General features: G+C 40.0%; 1 protein-coding gene across 2 annotated transcripts in view; it reads right to left on the reverse strand.

Moving 5' to 3' along the window:
- The window catches only part of LOC149180252 (Transducin/WD40 repeat-like superfamily protein), a 251176-nt gene that overhangs the window by 160559 nt on the left and 70870 nt on the right, over positions 1-19747 (reverse strand). For both annotated transcript variants that reach the window (XR_016256905.1, XM_089415989.1), the window contains exon 2: positions 10380-10482. Coding sequence is in view for 1 of the 2 variants with exons in the window: in XM_089415989.1 (XP_089272115.1) it covers positions 10380-10482 (103 nt within the window). In the remaining variant the exon portion in view is untranslated. The remainder of the gene's footprint in view (positions 1-10379; positions 10483-19747) is intronic.

The raw sequence follows: 19747 nt of genomic DNA on the forward strand, positions 1-19747 counted from the left end.
AATCACCTCATCCATCACTTTGTACCTGTCATCCCCTACGGTACCATCCAAGATCTCACATGCATGTCGATCCTTGGAGTACTCCACCAATAACTGCGCCTTCCAATCCTGAGTGATGTCCATCAGTGAGAGTGTCGTGGGCCTCCTCGACAAGGCATCAGCTACTATATTTTGCTTGCCCTTGACATACTCTATCTCAAAACCATAGGCCTAGATCTTGTTGACCCACTTCTATTGCCTCTCCTTAAGCTCCCTATGCTCCAAAAGAATTGAAGACTATTGTAATAAGTCTTCACCTTAAACCTATTACCCACCAAGTACTATCGAAATTTGGTTAGAACATGCATTATGGCCAACATCTCCTTATCATAAACGGAATACAATCTCTCATGAGGTTGCAGCTTCCGGCTCTTAAATGCAATCGGGTGGCCTCCATGCATCAGAACTGCCCCAATACCCTCTCCAAATGCATCGCACTCCAACACAAAGGGCTAAGAAAAATCTAGTAAAGCCAAGACCGGACTATTGCTCATCACCCTCTTGAGGTGCTCAAAAGCCTCCTATGCCATGTTGGTCCACTCGAATGCTCCCTTCTTCATCAAGTTTGTGAGGGGTGCTGCCAACTAAGAGAATCCCTTCAGAAACCGCCTATAGTAAATACATATACCCAAGAAAGCTCACAGCTCCATCACATTCCTGGGTGTAGGCCAATCCAAAATGGCCTTGATCTTCTCCTGATGGACCCTGACTCCATCCTCCCCAATCACATGTCCCAAATATAACATCTCTATCAATCCAAACTCGCATTTAGACATCTTGGCATAGAACTACTGCTCCTCCAAGATGCGCAGGACCTCCTCCAAGTGCTGCAAATGCTCCTCCCACATCCTGTTGTATATCAAAATATCATCGAAGAATACCAGCACAAACCTGCATAACTGCTTGCGGAACACATGGTTCATGAAAGACTGAAAAGTAGCTGGTGCGTTCGTTAGCCCGAAGTGCATCACCAAGAAACTCAAAATGCCCATAATGACATCAAAATGCAATCTTAGGGATATCCTACTCTCTCACCCGAATCTGATGGTATCCCAAACACAATTCTATCTTAGAGAAGTATTTAGTTCCTCTAAGCTTGTCCATCAACTCATCGATGCGTGGGATCGGGTACCTGTTCTTCAGTGTCTTCTTGTTCAAGGCCTTATAATCAATGCACATGTGAAGTGCCTTGTCCTTCTTCTTCACCAGCACAACTGAAGAAGCAAAGGGATTGGAATTGAGTCTGATGTGTCCCAAGGCCAACAACTCTTGTATAGCTCTCATGAGCTCATCCTAGTATGCCTTGGGATGTCTGTAGGGAGTAGTGATGACTGCATCCACACCCTCCTAAGTCCTCTAGCTCTATAGTATGCTCAAACCCTCTATCTGGTGGACAGCCTGGAGGAATGTCCCCAAACACTGCCTGATGCTTCTCTAGTAGTGCCAAGATATCCGGATGTGGATGTTGTTGCTTCCCCATCTCTGAAATACACAACTATACTGCCCATGCTATGTCCCCATGTCTCAAATCAGCCTCCATCCTGTGGGCTAACACGGTCTGTGGCCAATACGAATGCATGCCCCTCAACACTACTTGCTTCCCATTCGGTCCCATGAACTCCATCTCTAACTTCTTCCAGTCAATAGTGACACGCCCGAAAGAATATAGCCACTAAACGCCCAACACCACATTGGTGTCTGGCACATCAACCACAAAGAAATGACCTATCATCGAATAATTCTCCATCGTCAGGGTCAAGCTGGGAACATATCTAGGCACTGCATGGTCTAATCTCCTGAAACAAGCACTAAAAACCCCTCAAATGTATTTGTGTGTATGTCTCTCTGCTCCACCATCTGAGCATCAATAAAATTGTGGGTAGCTCCACTATCCACTAGCACCAAAATACATTGTCCCTCAAATGTACCCCTCATCCGTAGTGTCAGATACGTCGGAACTCCCCGAAGCAAAGCAATAATGCCTCCAGTAGGCAGAAGCAGTCCTCCTCCCTGCGGTCATGGTGGTCGTCGTCGTCCTCCCATGGACTAGGGTCCTCCATCTCCTGCGTCAACATCCTCCTCAATCTCATCATCGGGCTCACTATCTAAATACACCTCGATGTAATGCGTCTTGCCCTTGGTGCACTTGTGCCCCGATACACAATTCCTGACACGTGAAACACAACTTCCTCCTCCATAGGTCCCTCCTAGTCTCATCATTAGGTTGTCCACACTCAACCTCCTTATGTAATTGTCTAGCATCTCTACCCCCTAGAGGTGCAGTGTGTCTGATGGGCAAAGGAGCCTTTGTCTTGGGCAAGGTGTCAATCATGTCTCTGGCTCTAGAAATGGAATCCAACAATGTCATGGGCCTATAGGCCCTCACCCAACCATGTAGGGGATCAGCTAACCCCTCAACAAACAACATAATCAGTCAAGTCTCCGAAATATCTGTAACCATCATGGCCAATCGCTGGAACTCTGATATGTAGGCCTCAAGACTACCAATCTGTCCCAGATGTGCCAACTCTCCGAAGTGCAATTGTGGATCCTTCCTATCAAACCTCTCGATCAATCTCTTGGTGAACTCAGTATAGGAAGTAATGTGTATGTGCCCAAGAGTGATCAAGCCATGGTACCACCACTCCTGCGCATCTCCCTCCAAATGCAAGGTGGCAAATCGGATAGCATCAATCTCTCGCATGGGGTTCAAATGGAGATAAGTGTCCAACTTTTGGACCCATGCTCTAGCTGAACTCTTGGTTGACCCATCAAAGTATGGAAGCATGACCTTCCCTGCTACCTTTTGCATCTCTTGGTTTGATTGTCCTCCTCTGTAAGACATTCTAGCCCTAGTCTCACGTCTCTCATTTAGGTGTATAAACTCTCTAAAAGACATGACACGCTGAATCCTGGGATCCAACCCCTCATACTCATCAATCCTTGTCTCACAAAGTGCACCAAATCTGCAACAAGATGGTTCTCTCTCTCTCTCTCTGGCTCATCCATAAACTGTGGCATAGTGGGACGGCTAGCCTGGCTAATCGACTGCTGAAATGTACGCTCATGCATGTGGTGGCTCGCACCTCCTGCTCTAGAACCCCCATCTCCATTGTGGTCATGCCTTGGTTGGTTCTGCACTTGCAAGCCCATCATCTGCTGCATCATATCCATCATCAACTGGCCTTGCCTCAACATCTGTTGATTTACCCTCAACAGCTCATCCATAACTTGGTTCTGACCTCCTTGCCTTGGCTACTCATTACCTTCGTTACCTCCCTGGTCCTCCATGTGTTCTATGGCCTTGTCAAGCTCTGTATCAGAAAAATGTTCATGTTCTTCTCCTCTACCATGTCCTCTTCCTTTGCCCCTGCCTCTGCCTCTTTCGAAGACTACGCCTTGGTTCCTAGGTGGCATCACCTATCAGTTTTCTCCCACACAGGACAAAAACATGTTTTGATACCACTGTAATGTCCCAAATTAGGAAATATAATGAATATGAAATACATGCACTAGACTACAGCAAGGAAATTCACACATATAAGCACAAATTTAAAAAAACAGATATAGATCAGTGAACCATAGAATAGCAACCATAAATCTGAGCCATTTTATGCAATTTCAAACTAGAACTAAGTACACTGGATTGAAATGATAGAACCTAGGCTTGCTACTGCAAGCATGCAATACCCAGGTGAGGAACCAAGTAAAATCTCCATTGTAAATGGCTCAATCTGTCCAAACGCACTACCCAGAAATTTATGTCGTTGCTTCTACTGATGCTACTGGAGGCAAACTGTATTATGAACCCTCAAAACTGATCCAAAAATTCTGAAAAATTAGAGAGAGGCTCCTCACACCCCAACCAACAAAGCCCAGAAATCGTTTGGGTTGATTCCAACTGACCCAGAATACCCAAATTAGTGTGAAATTCCCAGCTACTAGATTTTGTGTCCAGCCTGAAAGCTCTGCTGCAAATTAGCTCCAAATTCCTCCCTCAAACTGTTGGGAATTCCTCTGTAGAATTTCTCTAAAAATAGATGTGAAATTCCAGCCCAAGTGTTGCACGAAATCTACTCTCCCAACCTCTGCGTTGTGTGTGCCAAGAAAATCCCTGCCCAGGCCCTAGAGAAGAAAATTCAGCCCTCCAAATAGTTGTGTCTTCAGCCCAGAAAACCTCCAAGAAAAAACTCGTCCTCCACAAGGAAATGTTTTTGCAAATTCTCCAATCCGGAATCTACCAAATACCTGCTCTTCCAATCTCCATGAATCCCTCAACTGTGTCCTCCTGGAACTCGCACTAGTTGAATGTTCACTGCAATTGCCTCTCCAAATGATGGATTTTGCTCTCAAATCCTCTACTATTGTGACACTCGAAGTTCAGTGAAGAAGCGATGGAATTCCCGGGTGGAAATTCCTTATGCTAAACAGCACTGGTTGACTTGTCTAGGTAGCTCAAGCAAACTCTCTAATTCTGAAAATGAAATGCCAAAAGATGCAAAAATGAGGCTCTTCTCTCCCTTTTATAATCGTTTCTCTCCTCTTCCTTGGGGGCTCCACTAATTTGACCCCCCATCATTTCTTTCCTTGTGGTTCGATTTCCCCACTTGAGTGGCCCCCACAATCCACCATCACTTTAATTTATCTGTTTTCCTAAGTTTATCCTTCCTTTCTCTCCAAAATTAAATTATGCCTCCACAACCCACTTTTCTTAAGATTTTATGCCAAAATATTTATTAATCGCCAAAATTGCAAAATTGAGAATTCTCCTTAGCAAAATTATTTATTGGGGACATGACAAAGTCTTGTATGAGTCAGCCTGATGTACTTGTCATCGTTGGGTTAAACCATGGAGAAATTCACAGAACTCCTAAAAGAGTTGAAAAGACTGAACAATATAGAAGTTAATTCCTTGAACCACCATGCAACATTGAACCAAAAACTCAAACAGAACAGTAGAGCTTTCTCAATATGGGTCCATTCCATTCTTCAACAAGAGCAGCTAAGGGATTTGCAGGAGGAGCCGTAAATCGGGCACAAACTCTTTGTACTTGGGACAGATCTAAAATTCATGAGGGTTACAACCAAAGCCCTCCTCAAATTGGAAGAACTAGACTCACTCCTTTCCAAGGTGGATCAGCTAGATGGGAAGAGCTTAATTTGGGCTCTAAAAGTTAAAACTAGCCATGCTTGACCTAGTACAACGCAATTTTTTGGAGCACCCTTGTGAAGGGGTCAAACTTCTAGTTGCCTCCTGTCTCAGTAGTATCATAATGATGATCGCACCTATACCCCCTTACAGTGATGACATTATGAGGAGAGTCTTCAAATTGATAGTAGAGACCTTTCAGGACTTAGATAAGAGCGAGGATCTTACTTTTGGGAAGAAGCCAGAGATTCTAGAAGTCATAACAACAGTTAGATCTTATGACCTCATTTTTGACCTGGAGTGTGATGACTCGATCCTACAAATGTTCCAACACTTCTTCAGCGATAAAAGACATCATCCTGACACAGTCCAAACAAACATGCAGTGCATTTTATCTTCATGTATGGGAGACTGTGAGGCCATTTGTAGAAAGTTGCAGTCAAAATTGTTGGCCATTTGGAGGAAGGAACAGTTGGTCTCACCTACTGCTTATGAACTAGCTGAAAGGTTGGTTAAGCAAAGCATAAAATTGTTCAAGAGACGATTGACCCAGGAGGAGTTGCGGAGGATTTGTGGTGACCAACCATGCAGCAGGAATGATATGCAGAGGAAGGGTCTTTGCTTCATCTACAAGGAACCTTGGGGACCTGACCATTCATGCATGAGTGACACGGGGGAGATGGCAAAGGGAGATCAAGAGGAAGTTCCTTCTAGCTTTCTGGATGGGGATTCTTCTTTTATAGTTGAGTCCATGGGTTCATACGAGGGTGCCTCCTAGGAGCATGAGCAGTCATGTAGAGTTGTTGACAGCAACCCAGATATGCATCCTTGTGTGATGGAGGAGTATGATGAGCAGAAAATTGCCTGGGGTACAGACTTGCGAGAAGAGCGACACGTGATTCAGCATGGAGAGCACATAGAGGAGCATGAGTGACCAGAGGGGGGTATGCATAGTGTGCATGATTGGTTGTTTTTGGAGAGCTAGCTAGTGGCTCATGTTGAGCCCATGATGGAGGGGGATGAGACGCCATCCTTTAGGCCATCCATTGGCGAGGAGATGACAGATGCACAGGCAACCAGCAGGGTTGTAGTACTTGCAGACACTAGTCGTCAGGAGGTGTTGGAGCCTAACAGGATAGTTTTGCAGGAGGAGCGTGGAGTTTCCCGTCAGACAAGGGAGGATATTTTGGAGATGATGGTGCATCCATCTTTGGGTCTACTCATTGATGAGGTTCAAATAGATGCAGTGGTAGCCAGCAACGCTGCAGCATTTTCAGGCAGCAGCCCTCTCCAGGAGTACATAGACAGGGCTTGTCGCACGGCTTGCCCATTTTTTCCCATTATCGAGAGAGGGGCAAGATTTCTTAGACAGATCTTATTGGTTGATCGAGCATAGCAGCATGTGTTGAGCATGGACCAGCATCCGCATAGTAGACATGTTCCTTACACAGGTGTCCATGCTTTGAATTGGTGGGAAATCATGAGTTGTTATCTTGTTGATGGTGCAATATACTTAGTCAAGGGCATAGTACAGTAAGGACCCTTAGACATGAGGGACACTACATGCTCCAGTTGGCAGTGGGATGTAGACCGACAGCTCTTCAGCGTTCCATCCCAGCGTCATCAAAGTGGGATTGGCATTGGTCTGTGCCAGGGGTTGGATTGGATAGAAGTGATGAGTTGGTATTGGACTGATGGAGCAGCATCTATAGCCAGAGATAGAGCGCAATTAGAGCCATGGGATAGAGGTGTTGATGATCGGCCATGGTGGCATTGGGATCCAAGAGGATCTGTTGGCTGCAAGACAATTCAAAGCTTAGTCTGGAATCCGAGCATTAAGGGATCTGTTCATGTTTGGTTAGCATGGAGACATGGCGTACCACAGTGGTTTGTATGGAATCCTGGTAGTCAGATGCCTCAGCAGTGGGCATATACAGATTGCTTGAGGACAAGCAATCTTGGGGTGGCAGGATTTGTCATGTTCCCATTTTTATTTTCCTCTATAGTACAGCGAGGGTGGATTTCCAGGGTATGTGATGGCCAGGTCACAGAAGCAGGATTAAATCATCAAGGGTCTCAGAGGGGTTTTGAGGAGTTTTTATGTGATCCAATGATATTCGCTTGACATTTACCATCATCCACACAGCTTTCCTTTTGATTTGTTGCATTCCGACAACTTTCGTAAAACAGAGTTATTATTGGGCCTGACTTAATTAATTATGCTTGAGGCGGCATTCCAAGAGGCTTATTTGATGGAACACCTCAGTGTAATAGCTCGTTGGAACCATAACGAGAAGATCTACAGGATGGGATGATGAGAAGAGACTCCTAGGGGCCAAATAGAGCATGGTGAGCGATTTTCCATTTTCCTAGATTAAAAGTGACTTTATTAGTCACTTAATTAAATAAAAGGAGGGGAAAATAATTAATTGAAGGAAAAAGGCCAAAAGTGACTTGAGTGAAATAAAATAAAAGTAGAAGTCACTTAGATGGAGCCAAATGGGGAGCTTCTAGAATAATATTAAAATAATCAAAATAAGATACTTCTAGAGACTTGGATACGTATCTCGGGTGATTCAGTGAGAGTGGGCAGGAACCCATCTCTCCCTTTGGTGAATTCATCCAGAATTCACATATGTGTTTATTGATTCCAGTCTTATTATGGAGGTCATTCCAGCATTGTAGCAGATTTTCTAGTGGCCATTACCGCAAATATTTCTTATGGAGAGTTGGGCGTAATCTATCCCAGTAAATAAATAAAGCTGCATTATTTCTCTCTTGTGTTATTTCTGGATTTACTGCATATTTTACTTCTTGTGCTGCTAATTGTTTTGGTGTAAATGTGAAATTTTAATTGGGTTTTTAATGAAGGAAGTTTATGCCGTAAATTTTAGATGCAAAATCATGAGAATTTTCTAAACGGGATATTACACAATGTTTCTCCTCAACATATGTGAGCAGGTCCACAACTAACCTCCATGTAGTATGATCCTCAACCGAAGCATCCTCAAGTCAAGTATCCAACATCCAAGGTGTATGTCCAAGGTGTATGTCACATGGTCCCATGCTCTTAGCGCTAAGTGTCATTCTCCAAGTACCTAGCACTCATCTTAACAAGCAAATGCCTTTTCTAATCAAGAATCTAACTCCCCCATTGTGACCATCCAATGGGTTAGTCATCATGCCACATAGGATTAACAACTCCTAAGTACACTATGACAGAACTCTATACGAGGTCAAGCATACACTCAACCTGAGCCACCTACATGCTCATCAAGCATCACCAAATACCTAGGAGACCTAGCTCTCCCCTTGCTAGGTGAAAACACTTTTGGTAAGCCCAAAAGCTAACACAATCTCGAATTTTCAATCAAGTGCAAAGGAGTTCTAGTGCCTTGACGTTTGTGTTTGTTCATGCTGCTAGCTGTAAGGACTATATAGAATTTAACAGCCATCGTAAAGACAGTAAAGGATTTCTTAAAATCATCATGAACCTGTGATAAAATTACATAAAAATTTTACAAATCTAATTGACAGAATTGATGAGAGTACCTACCTGTTTTCCTGCGGATGAAGAGGCTTCAGGATTTCCCAGCTCGCTCCTGTTACCAAAAGACCATAACCTCCCAGCCAAACCAAGTACAACCTGGGTACTCAGTCCAGATTGCTTTTCAATTTCTGCAATCTGTTCCCCCGTGCCCAAAAACTTCAGAACAAGCAAGGCTCCTTCCCACTGTGCTTCTTCCCACCGTCCTCAGATTCTTCGTTCTTCCTCCTTTCTCCACTGTTTTGTTTTCTCCCCAGTTCAGATCCCCTCCAAAACTCCTTCTACCTCTATATGTATCCTTCCTTGGCGGTGACCGCTCTCTCCACTAGCGAACCCACCGCTTCCATTCGTAGTGACACCTTTTCCTTCTGTGTAACGTGAGTCATATTCCTTTAAAGGTGTGGTTATATTATATTTAGGATTTTTGTTTGTTTAATATAAATGCCCTAGATTCATACTGGGTACTTTATTTTTATTTACTTTATCATTTTAATAATTTATTGATATAATTTATTAATATTTTGGAATATATAATTATATAACCGTATTTAAAAATTAACTTAATTTTTACATCTATTCCTTTATAACCCCTTTTTACTTTATACTTTTTAAATTTACATCATTGGTATTTTCTCATTAATTATGATGCATTAAGCAATATGCATGTTGATGGGTGAAGGTAACTTCTGTTTGAAGGAGTGTCATGATATTCAACATTTATAGTTAATTTTAGAATATAAATACTAGTGCAGTGCATGCGATACATGCATATGTAGCTATCATATGCATGCATCGTATGCATGCTAATAGTCTTGCCCTATCTATATTAAAGATGGGTCATTACACTAGCTCTTCAACATTATGTAGATATTGGAGTAACCATGGCTTTATTCACTTAATCAAGTGCAATAGCTTCTGTTCAAAGACAACAGAAGAACAAACCTTGATACAATAATTTACATCTTATATTCTCCAAGAAACGAGACTTCTTAATGAGAAATCAAGGCAAATTCAATTTTTTAAAAGGATCTTCTATAATTTTTTTCTATACTTACAAAAATCCATAGCCTTCCAGTTCCCAAGAGCATAAGACCACAAGATATCAAAATATACTATGATATTTAGCCTCAAGATCATGATATTTCATTTCATCTTTTATTGTGTTGCCTATTGCAAGAAGATCAAATATTCGTTATTATACTTAGATGTAGGGATTTACATTGCCTCACCTAATCTGTCATGACTTAACTTTTTGTTGGTATGCTCACAGAATCAGCTATACTTGTTTAAATTGTAATGTACTTAGCCACCCTTTCCTTTCCACTCTCTCAAATGAACACTAGCCATTTCAAGCTTTCGTCAGGTTTTGAATAGGGTCGTCTGAAAAACATATCCCTTTCTCTTTTTAAGGAACTAAGAATCAGTGAGATAATCCGCTCTGAACAAGAAAGAAAATGTATACCTCCATTCCATTTGATGATATCAATAATCATCTATTTCACAATATTATATCTCACATGAATGTATACCCAAAAATTAATCAATAATGTAGAGAAACAATATTTGCATGAATATATCATACAAACATGACAGAATACACAGCCAACAATCATACTTGGACAACTCAACAAGCAAATAATCAACCTCATTATCATGTCCACGAAATTTTCGAATCACGCGGCCAGTTGACACATCCCAATAAAAAATATTTCTATCTCCTCCACAAGAACATATCTTAGAATTGTCTCTGCAATAAAAATCCAACATATAATTGCTTATTAGTTAGTTGCCATAAATGAATCAATCATGACTTTTCAGACCTAATATTAAAATCAAAATGAAAATATGCAATAAATTGTTTTTTTGCTCAACCACTTACTTAAAGGAACACCCATTTCCAGATATTGTAAACTTAACATTCCCTTATTCAGCAACATTTCAAGATGTATGCATCCACAACCATGAGAAAAATTCCACAACCCAAAACAGTCTCTTGATTCAGAATTGAAATTGAAAAAGCTCACAAACCAAAATACTTCTATCAAAAGCAACCAAAAAGAACGTTGGAAAAATAGGAGAGTTGAATTGATCCAAATCACATGTAAATCATACAAGGCCACTTTACAAATAAAACAGATTGCATAAAAAAAATGAAGCATGCAGAGGAAAAAACTCTGGACACACTAGTAATTGTGAGACACAATAGAAGGAATAATAGAGCTCGAATAATCTCGATAGTCTCATTTGAGCACTTTTGGCTTTTACACTTTTTTACTTTAAAAGGATATTAGAAGATTATGTAGAAACGCAACGTGATACAAAATTGTAGAAAGAGAGAGTTGGTCATATTCTTCAATATGAAAAGGAAACGAAGACAAGACTCATAAGAGAGATGATCCATAACAGAAACCATCATGAAATAAGCACAATACTAAATCATATTATTCATCTCTAGACTCTAAGCTGGCTTATTTATTAATAACTCAACAATACCAAGATATATACACTAAAGTCATTAGATATCATATATGAGATAATTTTATTAATGTAAAACAAGGTGACCAAAATAGGTTAGGCAGACTGTTCCCCCCCTCTCCCCCTCCGGTGCAAGGTTGACTACTTCCAGAGCCACTTTCTCAATTGTATGATGTTCCAGCTTACATGAACTCTCTTGCTCATCTCATCCATATTTAGACTTATTCTTCCAGACATATGATGACCTTGCCTCACATCAGTTCTCCTTAGTTCTTTAAGATGCCTCAGCCATGGTATATCAACTCCTATCTCATACACCTCAAAGGATATATGCATTCATAGATGGTACACTATATGCTTACACACACATATGGTGCTATGTTTTCTTCGTTTCACTTGTTACTTCAGTCGTTGTACTATGATTTTGTGCGGGTTTCTTGTTTAGACCTATGTTGCAGGATACACGCCCCCCCCCCCCCCTCTTCAAATCCATATCAAGCGTGGTTCAGTATGGCTATGATGAAGCGCGCTTGATACACACATCAAGAGGGGTGATTCGTGTATCACGTTTTATATACATGTATCACCCCTCTTGATAAATGTTTCAAGCACCATACAGCATGTATCAGCATTTTACAGCGCATATCAGCACCCGTACAATGCATATACAAGTCCACAACTCGCGATTTTATCGCGATAAAATCGTAAAATCGCAATTTTTTAAAATTCACGATTTTATCAGCCGATAAAAACAAGTTTTTTTTAGCTATTTTTTATGAAATAACGCAGGAAATTTTTTTTTTTTTTTTTTAATGAGGAGGAGGTGACACAAGCTACCCCTGTCACCAGTAGAAGACGTGATCTACCTCCTGGTAGCTCCTAGTTCTTCAGCGTCTAGAGCACAACAGAGTCCACTGCCAACTCCACCGACATCTACATCTAGAGGGGCAAAGGAAATAAATAGTATTAGACTTTAGTTATTTGGTTCATTTCATTGTATATGACATTATGAATTATGATATGAGATACATTGTTATATTTTTTGTTGATATTTTGAGGCTGAGTTGGGAGTCATGAGTCAGGACTTACTATTCAGGACATGATTCACTGTTATGTGTGATGTGGCACTAGAAATGATATTAAACATCTTAAATATTAGTTCTTTTATCATATTTATGTGTCAATGTATTTATTTTATGTTGTAGATGCTTTAGATATTAAAAAAATTGAAAAAAATGAATATTTTTGTATGTTACGATTTTTTCCCGATTTTTACCGATTTTTTCCCGATTTTTACGATTTTTTCCCCGCACCGATAATATCCCGATAACGATTAGTGCAACATTGTATACGACACGCTAATATGGCCCAATTTCCCCTTTCAATTGTTTAAAAAATATTTTTCTTTACTTATCACGTTTTTAAAATATTTTTACTACAAATGAGGAAGTGCATCTCTTTATATAGATGATGCATCTCTTCCTTTTATAATAAAATAATAATTTTTCATATGATTCCTTAGATCTAGGGTAAGAAAATCAAAATCACAAAGAAGCAATTTATCACAACAATAAAATAAAAGTGGTCAAGCCACATGTACAATGAATGAGGTGAATTAAAACCCTAAAAGAGAGGTTGTCTCCTCCAAGTAAGCAAAATGATTTCCCAAGATGCCACGTTGGCCTCCAAAGGTCCCAAGAAACGTAGATGCTTCTAGAGATCCTCCAAGATGGTTGAATAGGCCTCCAATGGTCAAAAATGTACTCAAAAAGGTGGCATAAATCTCTCTAAATGGAGTGGCTCTATTAAAACAACTCCATAAACCTGTGCTATAATGTCTCGTAACCTCCAAAGCAAGCATCCATTGAGTAGCCATGGCCATATCTTGGGTCAAGGGACCTCCATGAAGCATGAAGATGACTCTCCCAGTCAAAAATTATTCATGTAAATTCCCCAACCGCCATGTTGATGTCCAAGTATATGGGGATCGACCCTCAAGTTCAGCCCATTAGTCTCCATGTTGTGTCATCCAAGTTATCTCCTAAGTCACTTGGTTCGTGTTCGTGTTCGTGTTCGATTTCAGCGACTTTGAAGTTCGACAAAAGTTTGATAATGAAAAATTCGAGAATAAAATTCTGCATTAAGATCGACATGTTACAAAATTTGACAATTAAAAAATATATATAATAAAATTCAATACTCTCTTTAAACACGTGATATAAATGAAAATAACATACCAACATGATTAATCATTAAAACATATATGTTAAAAGCAAATCTCATGTTCATAATCTAAAATCACAATCATAAAATATCAAATTAAAAACATAAACATAACATCAAAAAAGTTTACAAAATTGAGCATGCAAAAAGAAAATTGGAATGTGAATACAAAATTGAGCCCTCAACTCTTCACACTTGACACATTTAAATACAATGTTGAAGGATGAAGCTTAAAACGAACGAGAAGCTAAGTCAAAACAAGGGTTGACCAATAACCAGAGTGCTTGTCGATTGTCATATGATAACAGTGCAATGAATGGACACCATCACACTAGTTGTGGAGCTAAAACACAACTCACGAGTTAAACTTAAACCTAGAACCTAGGTCTTAGCTGCTCAGATCTCCCTCGCAGTGATTGAAGAGGAGGAAACTTGCATAACATTAACACAGTCGAGGCCGAAGTCATGAAATCCAAGACTGTGCATTGTATAGGTAGCACTTGGGGTCAGTCAAGATGCACAATGAACATGGCCACCCATAACTTTAGGGTTTTACCCTTTATTAAAAAAAAAAATCGTGGGTTGAACCAAATCAAACCTCAACGAACTACTTTGAATCCATATCAGATTCAACTATTTTCGAACTTGCAAGATAATGTTCACCAAAAATAGTGACTAAGTGTTGAATTTTTGGGTAGCTGCATTTGCTAATCCCAGCTACACGAAGTCGGCCCATAAAAGAAATAGAAAAGAAGAAATTTTGAATTTAAATTTTGAATTGTCTCCAAAAGTCAAGTTGGCCCTCCAAGAAGTACAAGCCGACTCAGTGAAAAAACACACCTATTCAAAGTCTTTCAATAACTATATATTACCATTCGTCCTCACCCATTTGGAGCAATTCGAATCACCCACAAGATCATATGATTTTTGTTCACATGTACGAAGGAGAGAGAATCAAGGAGATCTGCTTGACCAGCATTGGCCGAATTTTTGAGGCAAGATTTGATGGAATTTCTAAGGTTGACCACGGATCTGAGGCAAGTTGACTGAGTTTCTAAGGTAGTTGCAAGAGGCTGAAATTCGACCTATGTCTAGGCAGTTGACTGCAGGTTGACTAAGGTTATTTGTGGGTAGTTTGACCAAGTTTGACCTGAGCTTATTTTTTGGTCAGTTTGACCTAGTTTTATTGGACAATTCAAATTGAATCACTTGTCGAATTGGACAAATTCTCTAAGAAAAGGTTGTTGGGTTTTTCCCTAGTAAGGTTTTTCCTAAGATAAAAAAAATTGTGTCTATTGTGTTTTGTTGTCTCTTCATGATCCTACTGTCATTATTGTTTTTCAGTTGAGATTTTCTATGTATAATTTCTTAATGATGAATGTAACACAAGAAGAATTAATTAAGAAATCATTGGAAGTAACTATCAGACTAGAAGAACATGAAAAATCAACATGGTATCAAAGCGTTGGTGAAAGAGCAGCCTTCAAGAAACCAACTTGTTTCAAGCTATTTCACCAGGGTTTGTTCTCTCATTAGCCCTTCTCATGAAATCCTGTTTGAGATTGAATGCCCTAGATTAGAGTCAAATAGCCTCAGTCCTAGTCACAAACCGAATGGGTCCAGCCCTAGGTGCAAGAGGGTCGAAGGGCCTCTGTCCCAAATCAGGAAGGCCAAGAGGCCTTAGAGGATTATGAAAGGAAGTCGGGGAGACTCAATTCGAAGAGCAAAAGAAGTCAGCAAAGTTGTCTTTCTGTGAAACTACCCCAAAAAATAGATTTAATTCAAGAAAGATATGAACCTGAGTTAATATTAGGGGAAGACTATTTTGTTTGTGCCCTAAAAGACAGGGACCCAAAGTAGGAGGTTAGGTCTGATTTGGTTACAAGTAGGGTTGGTTTAGAATATGACCCTAGTCGCAAAGAAGTAGGACGGAGGATGGCCAAGTCTGAGGAAAAGGCTAGAAGGAAGGGACGAAGGACAAAACCCCAAGAGCGAGGTTATTCAACAAGCTTGATTAGAAGACAAGGAAGCTAGAACCAAGAGGAAGTTAAGGACTTCTTTTAACTTCTCAATGAGACATTCGTTGGGTATTTTTGAGGACTATTCTTGAGGCCGAAAACAATCTTCAGCTGAGAATACATCATTGCAATGCTATGCATGCAAAGATAAATTGAGAAAAAATTTAAGTCATGATATTATAGGATTATGTGAGGTTGTTCTTGTTAACAATTGTCCTGTTGAATAATTCCATAATTCAATGCTAGTACTGCTGATATAAGAAGCAGTAAGCAAGTATGATGAGGGTCTGCCAAATTCCCTTTCAATGAAGACATCTTACTTTTACAAAGCAGTCTTTATTGGAGATCTTGTTGCTAATCACAAGGGTGTCTTAGAAAAACCTTGAAGATTTGTAAATATGGCTTGACCTACAGTGCTAGAGGCAGAGAACAAGCCTCACAAAGGCTATCATTAATCCTGATATACTTGCTTCGACTAATACCGGTCGTTTAACCGAGATGAAGCATCCTCAATTGATGGATGACATGATGAAATAAGGATACTTGAGTTGTTGGGCAAAAGTATGCAGGGCCATCAAATTGTCTTCTTGCAGGAAGATGTCTTGCATATGTTGCTAGTATTATACTGTTGAAGTTATGATTCTGACAGCCAAGATATGTTGTTGGTGCTAGGGTGTCATTGCTTGATTCTTGCTGTTGCTAGAACAAATTGAACCAAAGGAGAAAAGGTTTCTTCACCTACAAAGCAACAAATTCCAGTGATGAGATTCATAGGTGGTTTATGATTCTCAAGGGTTTGAAATGATATGATGGCATCCTATATCAAATTCTATTTCAAGGAACAAATAATTTGGACATGACAAAAAATTTTGAACTTACAAAGGGTGTCAATGAAATCTAGAAGTCTTAGGGTTTGTAAACCCTAGAAGACTAGAAGTCTTGAATGGAAAAACCCTAAGTTTTGGTGATAAAACCCTAGATCTAGACCTAGATCGATGATTTTGTTGAAATAAGAAACCCTAGCTCATCTAGGGAAGGAAAGGAAAGCAACATACCAATGAGGAGGATGAGGAGGATGAGTTTGCAGATGGATTTCAATGATTTTTGCAAGAAGGAAAGATCAAGAGAGAGTTGCCAATTCTCTACAATCCTCAAAAGATAAGTACTTTATAATATAAACAGTTTAACAAAATAAGAATTTGAAAATTGATATTGTTTACCTGCCTTAGTTGTTTCCCTTGCAATCCTTGCTAGGTTTTTGCCAAAGCTACATGTGGCTCTACTAAAACAAGTGATCTATCGGTGTATCTCCAATTGCTCACTCTCATCAGGGACCATGTGCTCAAGGCACTCATACAATCCAGTCAAATCTTCTCACAGTTGAGCTTTATAATGATACCTTGGATTCAGAAAATACCCAACTGCATGTATAGGGTGATGGATTTGATTATTCCATCTTTGATCAATGATTTCCCAAATAGACCCATACTTAGCCACTCTATCCTTGTATGTTGCCTTTATTTGCTCCTTTGCCTGATCCATAGCCTCACAAATGAAACCCATATACAATCTTTCCCCCATCCACCAAAAATAACACCTTAACTAGTGGCTCAGCAATTTTCACAATCTCTACTGCGTTTTTCCAAAATGTGTCATCATTAACTTTCTTTCTTACCTTCATGTCCAGCACTATATCTTCCTGCAATTCATTAAGATACTAAGGTAGCAGGTCATCAATAGAAGGCAATTGACTTTGCTCTTCAGGATCCTCAATCAGTGAGGGTTCAAACAATCTCAAGCAATCTGCATTTACGACTAAGTAGATGTGCATGTAAGCTGGTAGATCAAAGCGAAAAGCATTCTCACCAATCTTCTCAAGTATTTTGAAAGGTCCATACCTGATAGGCTTTAGCTTTTTACCTTCACTTTGCATCCCGTCCTTGCTAATATACAGCCAGACCTGGTCACCAACTTGGAAACTATACTCCATCTGATGCTTGCCATGCCTAGCCTTGTATTTGGCTTGGCTCTTTTCCAACTGTTCCTGTACTGCCTGGTGGATCTCCTGGATTTGTTCAATGAACCTAGTTGCCCTGTCCACATCACTGTGTCCCTCAACTGTGGTATCTTTACCAAAGACAAAATCCAAAGGAGACCTTGGTGTGAAACCAAAACAGGTCTCAAAAGGAGATCTCTGTGTAGAAGAATGTTTTGCTCTGTTGTAAGCATGCTGCACATAACACAAATGTTCATCCCAAAGCTTAGGATGTTTGCTGCAATATCCTCTGAGTAACTGGATCACTGTCCTGTTAACTACTTCTGTCTGGCCATCAGTTTGTGGATGAAAAGCTGTGTTTTTCTTTAGTTTGGTGTCCATCAGTTCCCACAGACTTGACCAAAACTTCCCCACAAATCGGGTGTCTCGATCAGATACAATAGAAGTGGGTAATCCAAAATGAACCCATACATGTTCAAAGAACAATTTTGCAGTTTGTTTAGCGGTAATCTGTTTATTACAAGGTATCAAAATACACATTTTGCTGAACCTATCCACAACAAAATATAGATAATCATGACCTTTCCTAGATTTAGGCAGTCCTCCAACAAAATCCATGGAAACACTTTCCCAAGGGTGAGAAGGAACTGGCAATGGAGTGTATAAGCCTAGTTTTCTGTTGTTGGGCTTTCTTTTAGCACACATAGCACACCCTCTTACATATCTAGAAACTGTCTCATTCATTTTTGGCCAATAACAAAACCTTTGCAGCTATGCAACTGTTTTACTTACCCCAAAGTGACCTGATATCAGAGAAGTGTGTGCTTCTCTAATTATCCTTACTCTCTCAGTTTGTGGAATGCAGAGTTTCCCACAATGGTATAAGCATCGGTCCTTCACATAGTAATCCAATTCTTCTGCCCGTTTGCCTTGACCCAAAGTTGCATATACATCTTTAAAGTCTATATCTTGAGCATATTGTTCAATGTAGCTTTCATGTAGCACAGAATTATGCTTAAGTATAGTAGATGCATTTATAATAGGTCTAGATAACATGTCTGCAACTTTATTATGTATGCCCTTTTTATATCTGATGACTAAATGAAACTGTTGTAGAAAACCCATCCATCTGTAGTGACTTGATTGCTGCAACTTAGTTTGGGAGTGTAGATATTGAAGTGGTTGATGATCAGTATGTATTAGTGTCTCTTTGCCCATTAAGTAATGTTTCCACTTTTTCACACTTTGAACTAATGCATACAATTTTTCATCATATGTAGGATAGTTAACTACTGCAGGATTAAAAGTCTCAGAATGATAACATATGGGTTTATCGTGCTGTGTCAACACTGCTCCCATGGCATAGTCACTGGCATCTGTTTGGATCTCAAATGGTCTTTGAAAATCAGGCAGTGCTAGAACAGATGTTGTACTAATCTTTTCTTTCAAGGTGTCGAAGGCTTTCTGATGTTTGCCTCCCCATTGAAACACCTTGTTCAATCCTGTTAAAGCATGTAAGGCAACTGCAATTGAGGAAAAGTTAGAAATGAACTTCCTCCAATACTGTGTTGCTCCTAGGAAGCTTCTAACTTCTGTAACAGATTTGGGTTTAGGCCAGTTTACAATGACTGCCACCTTAGAGGGATCTATCTTCAATTCACCACCCCCTACTATATGACCCAAATAATTCAAAGATGTTTTGCCAAATTCACATTTTGAGAGTTTAACATGAAGTTTTTCTCTTCTCAAAACATCTAATGTCTGCTTAACATGCTTTAAATGTTCTTCCCACGTTTTACTAAAAATCAGAATGTCACCCAGATACACAATAACAAAATCATCAAGAAAAGGTTTGGGTACTTCACTCATTAATCTCATGAAAGTACCAAGAGCATTAGTTAAGCCAAAAGGCATAACCAGCCACTCATACAATCCCTGCTTTGTTTTGAAAGCAGTCTTCCATGCATCTTGTTCTGCAACCCTGACCTGATGGTATCCACTGTGCAAGTCTAGCTTGGTGAAATAAACAGCTTCCTTCAATTGATCTAAAAGATCATCTATGCGATGAAGGGGATAACGATTTTTTATTGTTATCTTATTCAGTGCTCGGTAGTCAATGCACATTCTCCACGAGCCATCTTTCTCTCTCACCAAAACGATTGGTGACCCACATGGTGATGTGCTAGGCCTGATGAACCCCTTCTCGAGCAACTCTTGCACCTGCTTCTTGATTTCAGCATTCTCTAAAGCAGACAACCTGTACATTCCAATGTTAGGCAATGGAGCATCTTGCTGCAAAA

This window comes from Pinus tabuliformis, chromosome 3_2 (genome assembly GCF_031772625.1).
Source record: "Pinus tabuliformis cultivar Carrire ecotype Pingquan chromosome 3_2, CPIR1, whole genome shotgun sequence".
Taxonomy (NCBI): domain Eukaryota; kingdom Viridiplantae; phylum Streptophyta; class Pinopsida; order Pinales; family Pinaceae; genus Pinus; species Pinus tabuliformis.